This window comes from Ctenocephalides felis, unplaced genomic scaffold (assembly GCF_003426905.1).
Source record: "Ctenocephalides felis isolate EL2017-DRISC unplaced genomic scaffold, ASM342690v1 CF-g0.4_SCAFFOLD_00845, whole genome shotgun sequence".
Lineage (NCBI taxonomy): Eukaryota > Metazoa > Arthropoda > Insecta > Siphonaptera > Pulicidae > Ctenocephalides > Ctenocephalides felis.
This window is the reverse complement of record NW_020536999.1, coordinates 26,158,394-26,169,492: the sequence shown is the minus strand read 5'-3', so window position 1 is coordinate 26,169,492 and position 11,099 is coordinate 26,158,394. Positions and strand designations below refer to the sequence as shown.

The 11,099-nt window shown below is 30.0% G+C and overlaps 2 protein-coding genes across 2 annotated transcripts; both read left to right on the top strand.

The window, feature by feature from the left end:
• The first annotated feature begins 95 nt into the window (after window positions 1-95).
• On the top strand, window positions 96-2,697 carry LOC113381079 (potassium channel subfamily K member 18-like). The gene is given in 5 exon segments (XM_026620068.1): window positions 96-553; window positions 616-727; window positions 729-774; window positions 1,775-1,977; window positions 2,065-2,697. Coding segments are annotated over 5 exon segments (1,452 nt in total).
• A 1,120-nt stretch (window positions 2,698-3,817) lies between these two features.
• Window positions 3,818-6,374, top strand: LOC113373741 (trypsin-2-like). Its single transcript, XM_026614019.1, has 5 exons — window positions 3,818-3,887; window positions 3,975-4,137; window positions 4,282-4,537; window positions 5,989-6,142; window positions 6,238-6,374. The coding sequence occupies exons 1-5, from the start codon at window positions 3,818-3,820 to the stop codon at window positions 6,372-6,374; spliced, it is 780 nt and encodes a 259-aa protein (XP_026469804.1).
• The last annotated feature ends 4,725 nt before the right edge of the window (window positions 6,375-11,099 follow it).

Genomic DNA, 11,099 nt, shown 5'->3' with positions numbered 1-11,099 from the left:
AGAAAAGAAACGTGAATGCTAGTAAACAAGCTAAAACAAAATCAAAAGAAATAACAAATAACAATACAGAAATATCGAGGCCCGGAGAAAAAGCTATGGTTTATAATGATAATTACGAATCATCGACCGAATCTTGTTCAATTGGTGAAAGTGACGATATAACCCCTGCAATAATGGAACCAATCATTAAAAAAAATAAACCAGAAAAAACTAAGGCCGAAATTAGAACAACTAACGCAGTAAAAACATCGCCAGGAAAACAAATTAAACCTATAAAGAAAGATTCTGAAAAATCCAGCTACATACTTTTAATAAGAGATAGTAGAATATTATGGAAACATTTTAAACTGACGCATAGCTCCGAATGCAGGCGGATACGATGTTTAACAAACAAATGTATATCGGACATGATAGCTATGTTGATATTTTGTGGTTGCGGTGGCATGATATTCAAATTCACAGAAGGTGCATTTGAAAACTTTTACAAATGTGGTGTGAAAAGGGTAAAACGAGATTTTATCGATCAGTTGTGGCAAACTAGTATGCACATGAGGTAAATGTACAATTTAATTAAGTTTGTTGCCAATGTAAATGGAAAAATTTAATATGATTAAGGGAGGAAGATTGGAAATCGCAAGCGAGGCATAAGCTCCGAGCTTTCGAAGAAGAACTGCACACTGCTCACGAAGCCGGAATGAAGACGTACAGTGGTCAGAGAGGATGGAGCTTTTCTCAACGGGGTCGTTTACTGCCTGACCGTCGTTACCACCATAGGTGCTCAAAAGAACAGAATTTACTTCACTTTTATCAGTTATAAGTTAAGAATACTTAAAAACAAAGAAACAGAGCAAATAAGAAGTATTGTTTCACTCACAGTGATATAGTTATTAACCCTTTTACTTAAATACTGCTAGTTATTATTTTGAGCGCAGCGTTTCAGAGTTTCAGCAAGTTGCAGAAACCAAAAGAAACTGCATTTCTAAGTTCCGAAAAGTGTGTGGCATTATTGCAATATCTAGTTTTATGAACAAATATTAATTGAACAAAAATAATAGGCAAATTAAAGTAGAAATTTAATTAATTGTACATTTTTCATAAACACATGTATAACTTCGTTGTTGACAATAAAAGATTTTCAATATCTTTTCAATAGTTCGGATAATGTACAATTCATATTTAAACGTTTTTCTAGTTCATATCAAGATCGTAAATTATATAATTATATATATATATATATATATATATACATATATATATGTTAAAGAAGTTAGTTTTGGTGTTGAAAAATATGAGTAAGTTCTTCAAGGGCAATACATCAAATAAAATTCAAAGATTTAGAAGTTAATCTTTAATTTTTTCCAAACGTTTCGACATAGGATTTTATGTCATCATCAGTGAATCTACAGAATGAACATTGAGAAATTAATATAAACTAGGAAAAAATGACAAATTCGAAAAAGAACTATAGATACAAGTATTATAATTATAACAACAATAACAATGAAGTTATGAAGAATGAATTGAAGAACTTACTCATAAATATATATATATATATATATATATATATGTATATATATAAATAAGTATAATATTTAAAATATAACCATTTTTAATACAATACATACAATTTAAATTATATAAAAATCGCCGATAATTAAATTAATCTTTCATAAATAAATTTTAGTTCAATAGTATATTGTATCATTTTCTGTCTTTTCTACTGATATGAAGAATCCTATGTTAATTTAATTCAAACTAAATATTCTGATTTCAGGGTACGGCCATATTTCACCTGTGACCACAACCGGCAGGGCCATAACTATTGCGTACGCTATAATTGGCATACCCATGTTTCTCATTCTGCTAGCAGATTTTGGTAAATTGTTCACGAGATGCATTAAGTTTGTGTGGGCCTTTGTACGAAGATTATATTACACGGGGTCGTGTAGAAAAGTTCGACGAACTGCGCCTGTTCAGGTCAGACGGAAATTTATTGTCTTTATATAAAATCATTTTATAACTTATGGAAAGAAATTATTCTAAATCTTTATCCATTTCTTTCAGGAGGTTATGAAGGGTTTCAACATGATCAACGACTTAGCACATTTCAGGCGTCCGAGTCAACCGAGCGGGCCCAATATGACAAAGACCGATCCAGAATTGACGCCTTCTGGTGGCATGCGCCTATCGCAATCCGCCCCCAGTGGAATGCCACAGACCCCTTACCTTACAACCCCCTCGGCAGGAGCAGAAACGCCACAAACACCGGCGCCGTCCGCATTCGAAATAGACGATGAATTTAATTTGCCAATATCAGTCGCCATTTCTATACTATTAGTTTATATTTTCATAGGGGCTACTATTTATTACATATGGGAAGACTGGGGATTTTTCGAATCGTTCTATTTCGTATTCATATCGATGTCTACCATCGGTTTTGGTGATTTTGTACCACAGCATCCCATTTATATGATGGCAAGTATAGTATACTTGGTGTTTGGATTGGCTTTAACATCTATGTGTATTAATGTTGTCCAAGTAAAACTAAGCGACAGCTTCAGACAGGCCAGTGCAAAAATAGGTGCAACCATTGGTTTGAAAATGGCAGAAGAAGAAGCCAGTGCACAAGGCACCCCACCAGAGGTGGAAATCGCAGAAGTTCATGGCAGCACTTCCAAAACGAGGAATAAAACTTAATAATATTTTTAAGTTTGTTATTTTATTAACAAACGATGATGTAAATGTTTAACACATCATGTTGAGTTTGCATAGGTGTGATGTATTTTTAATTTATTGGTAAAACTACTCTTCCTTGCCAGTACACCAAACGTTAGCGAAAATTGAAAGATGTCTTTTTCACTACTCTTAAAGTTATAGCAGGATTTGCATATTATTTTGAGAACATAATCAATTATCAGGACAAACACCTTTAAACCTTTATCATTAATTAATAATTGCTTTGTACAAATACATAGTTCATCGTGATAAAAGAAAAATATAAAGGACAATATTATAAGAAAGAATCTGAAACCTTACAGCTTAGTAAACATTTATTTCTTTTAAAGTGCCTCGATGTTCCCTGATACTGATTGATCACATTAAAAGAAAACTCTATATATATTAAAGTAAATTTAGGTATACAATTATCACTAGCTTTGATAATATTTTTACATTTTATTACAAAAAAAATGAGGTTGTGCTTACATTGTGTAAAAACTAATTTAATACCAAATGTACCTTTTTAATAAATCAAAATATACTCAATCATTTTGAAAATTATTAGACCAGATGTTTTTAAATTAGAATAAAGATTTATTTATTTTAATAGAGAAATAGAAATATTGATATTTTATGTTATCTTTATATGTGTGACTGATTTTGAATTTAGTATTTAGGATTGATATCTTTTAAATAATTTGTAACATACAGCTTATTGCATATAAAAATATATTGTTCATTACAAGTTATATTGGATTTATCATTTTTATTGCGAAAAAAGCAGGTGCAGAATAATAAATTTAAGGTTTTTGAGTAAAAAATGTTTGCTCCCATAATGCTCCTGATACAGAACTCGAATAAAATTAATTTTATCATATATCGATACAAAAACAGGCAAATATATTTTGTATTATATCACTCAATCATAATCTTTCCAAGTGATAAATAATCCATGCAATTCAAACATAATTTTTTAAAACACGACCATAAAATGAGAATCACGCTTCAGCTGAAAAAGATTAGATTAACCATATAATACTTCAGCCTGATGTATTTTCTACTTCACATTTCTCAATTATAAGTGTTTTAATAACTGAAAATGTCCGAAAAAATTAATTTGGTCGCCTCACTAATTATTTTTTTCATAGATATATCACTATGCAACCCACGTAAGTAAAGTAATGAAATATATATTTTAATTTAAATAATTCAAAACAAACAAAAAATCAATTTGATGTTATTTTAATTTTCTGAAGTTGCAAAATCAGGCGATGGGAGGCAAGGAAGAATTATAGGAGGCTCCTACTCCGCGATTGACAAATTCCCATATCAGGTGTCGATTATGTTATATGGGCAACATTTTTGTGGAGGTTCTATTATTGATACGATGTGGATCCTTACGGCGGCACATTGCATGGAGTATATATAAATTATATGATAAGAATAATTATTTCAATTTTATTTTTATTTATAAAAAAACGAGCAAGATATCAGAACCTTGTTATTTTATTATAATTTTTTTATTATATATATTCTATATGAATTATTCAATTATCATTGCAGAGATCGGGTGCCAAGCGAATTGTCTGTGCGAGCTGGAAGCTCGTATAGTTACAAAGGTGGAGTGGTTCACAAAGTGTCACTTTTCTACACGCACCCTTCATATGATACATATACCATTGACTACGATTTTGCGATTATGAAACTTTCGACACCTCTCAAATACACGTCCAAAATACAGCCGATTACATTGGCCCAGGCACGTGACCAATTATCGACTGGGACATACCTAACTGTGGCTGGATGGGGTACAACCGAGGTAATATTGAAGAACGAATAAAATGCATATATAAAAAAATATGTGATTAAATTCGCCAAAAGAAAGTTTATTGTTTTGTTGCTTTTAAATTTCTGAATCATTTGTAATCGATGTTTTCTCAAACCATTTGATGAAACTGGATGAGGACTCGCGTTAGTAATTTTGACGCCGAGACGTTTCTTTAGAATCAGCAGCAAGATGAAAAATTTTTCGTTCACGTTTTTACCAAAAATCCTCACTAATATTGAAACTGATTTTGAAAATTCAGATATCAGTTGGGAATTGTGCTGAATTGGTTTTGGAAGATCAGTCTGGTCAGTTTTAACTTCGCGTAGAGTAGTTATAGTAATGGGCCGAAAATCGAAAATGAAATTTTTTGCATATCTCATATCTTCACGTTTTGAAGGTTTCTGAACATTTTGGCATACCTTAGAAAAAATGGATGTATGTGTGTGTGCGTGTGTATGTTTGGATACAATTTATGATCCACGATTTCGGGCGCACGAATCAACCGATTTGAATGATTAAAAAAACATTCGATTTCTATTGATAAGGAGACGTGCCGATTAGTTTTTGGTGCAGACAGGTCCAGCCGTTTCGGAGATAAGGGCAGACAAAAAGTGCAAAAACGGTAATTCAGTTTTTGAGAGAACGGAGTACCCGATTTGAATCATTCAAAAACATTTTACTTATATTGACGAAATAAAAAATTGATGTAATTTTTGGTAAGGCAGATCTAGCGGTTTTGGAGATACAGAGTAAATAGTAAAAAAAAAGATATTTGACGGTCAAAAATGATCATTAGACATATGCACATCAAATTATCAGATATTTTTGATCATTTTTCTAAAAATTAGTACTAATTTTGCTTCAATTTTGTTGAATTCCGTACCAAATTGTTAATTTTTAAAATTTACTTATACGGTTCAAGCAAATTTCAAAATTTTCAAAAAATTTGTTATTTCAAAATTTTTAAGAATATATAAAAACTTATACTTCAAATATGAATTTCAAATTTACAATTCAGTTTAAAAATGTACATATTTCAAATGCGTTATTCTAATCGTAAGAAATATATCCTCAGACGGATTTATTCGGCTTCTCTTGCTAATGTAAACTTTCTCAAGTGTTTTGAGCGATAAGATCGTCACATTTTATGAACGATAAAATATATAGTAATTATAATTATCTATTTGAAAATGTTTAAAACAATGTTTATTATTCATTGATTAATATTCATTGATTATTGATTTTTTCGAATATTTAATTCTGGTACGGGAAGTTCCAGCAATTTGTTCCAGCAATATTGATTAAGTTGAGTTGATAACGAAAAATGACCACACTTCAGCTAAAACTCTGAGTTGAATTTAAAAGCTCATAACATTTAAACTGTATGTGATTTTTTTCTAATTTTTTCATGATAGTTACAATCGTTTACGAATCAATTTCAGTCCATGGAGGTGGAAGATATGCTAAAATCAGTGAAAGTGCCGTACTTATCTCTGAACGAATGTTATCAACTCTATGGGAACCAGATCACACCAAGAATGTTTTGTGCTGGCTTAGTGTGGCAGGGCGGGAAAGACGCTTGTCAAGGAGATTCAGGTAAATATAGAGAAATAGTGAAGTATCGCAAAGTTCGTAATTATTAAAAGGCTGAATGTTGGCATCGCAAATGTATTATTTTATTAATTTGCCAGGAGGCCCTATTGTGTATAAAGGTATCCAATACGGAGTAGTTTCTTGGGGAGCCGGTTGTGGCGATGCCGGCAGTCCAGGTGTATACTCCAGCGTTCCAAGCCAACGGCTTTGGATCAAAAGCATTACGGGGGTTTAAATGACATCAACAGCACATTGCTCGTTGGAGTTGGTCCATTTGAAAATAAAATTAGTAAGCAACTATTAACAACTCAATAAATAAAATCTGATAATATATTTTAATTGTTTTCCATGAGAAAATAAATCATACAAAACTTGTTTTAATTATAAAATTGAAAATTGATACTGTTGTGTTGTCACAGTATATACAATCAATAAATGAATAGTGAAACAAATAAAAATATTGCAGAATATATATCTCTTTATTTTTCTAGTTGGCTATTTTTCACCTGCCAGAAAGACACGTTTTCAATTTACGCGAGAAAATAAAACACATGAAAGCTATGATGGAATAAAAATAAAAGTGACAACTAGATGAAAATATGTTAGGTTTTAAAATATTTCGACCATTTTAGGGCATCGTATTAACAAACTATAGACACACATTTGCTAACATATGTTTATATATGTATTTACATATGTATATATATATATATATATATATATATATATATATAATTTGGAAATATGAACAAACAACACTCTTTTTTGCACTTATTTATTAAATAATAATTTTCAGAAACGTTTCGAGACTAGGTTTGTCTCATCATCAGTGTGTTATAATTTAAAATTTAAAATATGGAAACCTAAATTAGCATTATGTGTTAACCATTACACGTTGTTCGAAATACTGTCTTCTGCCCTACCAACGATCGTCGGTGTCCGAATTCTTTATTCAATTTCAAGTGGTTAGTCACGCAATATCAGATAGAAAAGAAAGGATTAGGGTCCAGTTGAAAAATAGATATCGTTAGGAGAAAAAAAATATCTATGAAATGCGACGGTTTGTTTATAAAATTTGTTTTAAATTATTATAATAAAAATATATGTACATATATACGTACTTATATATAAGTATATATATATATATATATATATATATTGTAATTATATATATATATACAAATGCGTACCCATAGTACACAGGATAACACATAATGCTAATTTAGGTTTACCATATTTCAAATTTTAAATTATAACACACTGATGATGAGACAAACCTAGTCTCGAAACGTTTGTGAAAATTATTATTCAATAAATTAGTGCAAAAAGAGTGTTGTTTGTTCATATTTCCAAATTATATATATATATATATATATATATATATATATATATATCTATATAACTTAATCACGAATATGTGCCAAATTCACTCCCACACACACCTAAATATATATATATATATATATTTAGGTGTGTGTGGGAGTGAATTTGGCACATATTCGTGATTAAGTTATATAGAGTACTGATGTGGGCAAACTTACGCTTTAAGATAAGCGACTTTAGCCATGTCGTTTAATAATTGAATTCAGCCTTCTCTGTTCGAGTATACTCAGCCCATATACTTATAACATATAATAAACATGTATATATACATATATATTTATATATATTTGTGTATGTGTGTATGTATATTTGCTTGTGTATACACATATAAATTTACGTGTGTTCTCTCATACATGTTAATGAAAATTAATGATCATTTACCATTATGCGATGTCACTTCACTTTTGAATAATGAATGAAGAATAGACAGCATAGACATTCAACTTTGCCGACATTTAACAATCTGATCTAACACACACAATCTCGAATTCAAATATTCGAATATATGAAAGAGGTTCAAGCACCAATACAGAAGTTTATAATTAATGAAACATTGGATTTCTATGAGCGATATAGTGCAACATCTGAATATATCAAGTTTGAATACATATATTGTTTTTTTATTTTAACTATGACTATTTCTTCAGTCTATCATAAGTACGTTTTTTAGATATGCACTTGTACAGCCCCTTAAGAAAGAATAGTTCATTTTAAAATTCGAAAAACAACATTGTACATGCTATACTGTCGAGAAAATGATAAGTTTTTCAATAGTTATTTAATTTAAATTAGCTAAAATTGTTTCAAAGTTATCAAGAGTAATCATATTCTCAAAATATTACAATTTTAAAAAATTTAAAAATCCTCGTTATTTTTTATAATTTGCACAAATAATACAGTGAAATTCAGTAACGTTGTTTTGGCTTAGCTCTCTTTTATATCACCCTGAAAAAAATCTCCGAAATTCAGGCAAAATCTTGAAAAAAGCGGTCAATGTGGAAGCAAAACTATAAAAATTAAATGAGCAAGAAGTGGTGTTTGTTAATTGAGACTAAAATTATAAACCAGTTTTTTCAGATTGGCTTAAAATCTGATAGGGGTTTAAAGGCAATATGGGGTGTTATGGACACTTAACACATTTATCAACAACTTTTAACAGAACGCACCAAAAATCGCAAACAAAATTAGAAGCCTTTTTGGTAAAAAGACAAGCAATTTTAAGCACAATGCACTTAAGAATAAGACTAAATTAAAATTATATTATATAACATTATTATATTATATAATATACTACCCCGAAGGGTAAGTTAAAGTAATCGCAAAAAATCGAAAATGAAACTTTTTATATATCTTTACGTTTCAAAGGTTTCTGAACATTTTGGCATAAACTAGAAAAAATGTGGGTGTGTGTGTGGATACAATTTTTCATCGACGATTTTGGGAACACGGGTCAACTAATTTGAATAATTCAAAAAACATTCGGTTCCTATCGATAAGGTGACAATGCCAAAGATGGTAATTTAATTTTGAAGAGAACAGAGCGTCCAATTTCAATGATTCAAAAAACATTTCGTTTGTATTGACTAAATAAAGAATTAAAGTATAAAGAATTAGAATTTATAAAAAGGTAAAAATTTTTAAAAATCTCAAAGATCAATTTTTTTATGATTATAAAAGGAGTTTGACTTTTTGGTACGGGAAGTTTCAGCAATTCGCCTTAAGGCACTATACCATACACCACTAGTTTTTTTATATGGGATAAATGTTCGGTTTCATTTTTATTAGTTACTGAAATTTATATATAGTGAATTTTCTGTTCATCTTTTTCTAACCACATTGTGCGTTAGAATTTACCCGCGCTGTTTCCTATACATACTTTGATAGAATATAACCCTCGACTTAAGCGAGATATTATACAGTAAATCATTTAAGCTTTTAAAATATGTTTTAAGATTAGGTTTTTCAAGCAAGTTTAGAAATAAAATGCTATGAGAAATAGATAAAAATTTAGCCAAATAGTTCTCATATAGGCTATCTGATAGACAAATAGGTAAATCGGCAACAAGAGAGAGGTTCTCCCTGGACCGAGAGAATTTAGGTCATAGGAGCACTTACTGATAACACTTCAAGATGTAGGCGATTCGTTTTTCTGATCGTTTTACGTTCGAACAGGTACAAAAGTGTATTACAGGCATTACAGAATTTCCCGATGCAAGCTGACGTTTTGGACAAATTGAGTTGGGAACGATATTGAAGTACGGTTTTTCAAATAAAACACTGATTAAAAAAACTACTGATGTAGCACGTGTGAGCATATCATTCAGAAACATTTCCTCCATACACACACACATAAATATATACATTTATATATAATAATATCTTTCAAAATGCATTTTCTGCATTATATATCACTAACAATAAAGTTTTAATTTCGCGATTAATGCATAAGCCAAACAACGCTATGTCCCATAAAGCTTCAGAATATATTTGACATGTCTTAAATGAGATATATTTATTCAACAAATCTTCAATATTATTGTATGAACATTAAATGCATAAAGATAAATTTGCAAAGTGATTATGTTTATGTAAATTAATTCAATTATTAGTAATGTCACGATAGTTGATGTCTCATGCAGATAATATACTGTTATAAATGATCATAAAACCTTCATTATGAAAAAATAATTAAAGATTGAGATTCTAAGAAGTCAGTTTGTAAGTATAAGATGTTAATAATCATAATGAACTTCTTGAAGAACAGTTTGTTTTTTCCAATAAAACCGATTTGCTCTTTTTTTACTCGACCTTTTAAGTCATTCTGAATCGAATGAGACCAATTCTAGAAAAAGTTTGCCAAACAGTTTGGAATAGTAAACATACATTGTCTATTTTCTAAGATCGCGTTCGTGCACTATAAATAAAACAATTAATAATGTAAGTTATGATTAGATTTTACTAGAGCTTTATTTTCTAAATAAATAGTTAAATATGACTTGTGGTGAATATTACACACACATAAATCAGATTGGGTAGATTTTACAATTTGTAAGTTGTAGGCACATGTAGGATGTGTTACAGGAATAATCGCTTACACCTATTTTAGACAAATGTTAATTTAGATTAAAAGTATTATTGTCGTTTTTTAGTTGTCACTACTTGCCCCGCTAGATGTTACAACCTCGAGGTTAGTTGTATCATCAAACTTTTTCTATAAAATGATTAACTGTGAAATAATGAATACTATTTATGGAATTATTTTCACTTGACTCGATAGAGGAATAGTTGCAGAATCTACCCAGCATTAATTGGTAAAAAAAAATATATCAGTGGATCTCAATATATATAATTAAGAAAAAACTGTCACAACAAGCCCCAAGTGATGGGATGGTACAAAAACAATAATGAATAAGAAAAATATAGCCATTAAATTAAATTACTTTACATAAATTTGAAAGTCTACACAATTTATCACATTTTTTTCAAAATGTCTAAATGCTAGGGGCCGCGGGTAAAAAGTTCACCACCGATATCTCAAAAACCAGTAAAGTTAAGAATTTTTTAAAAACAATATTTG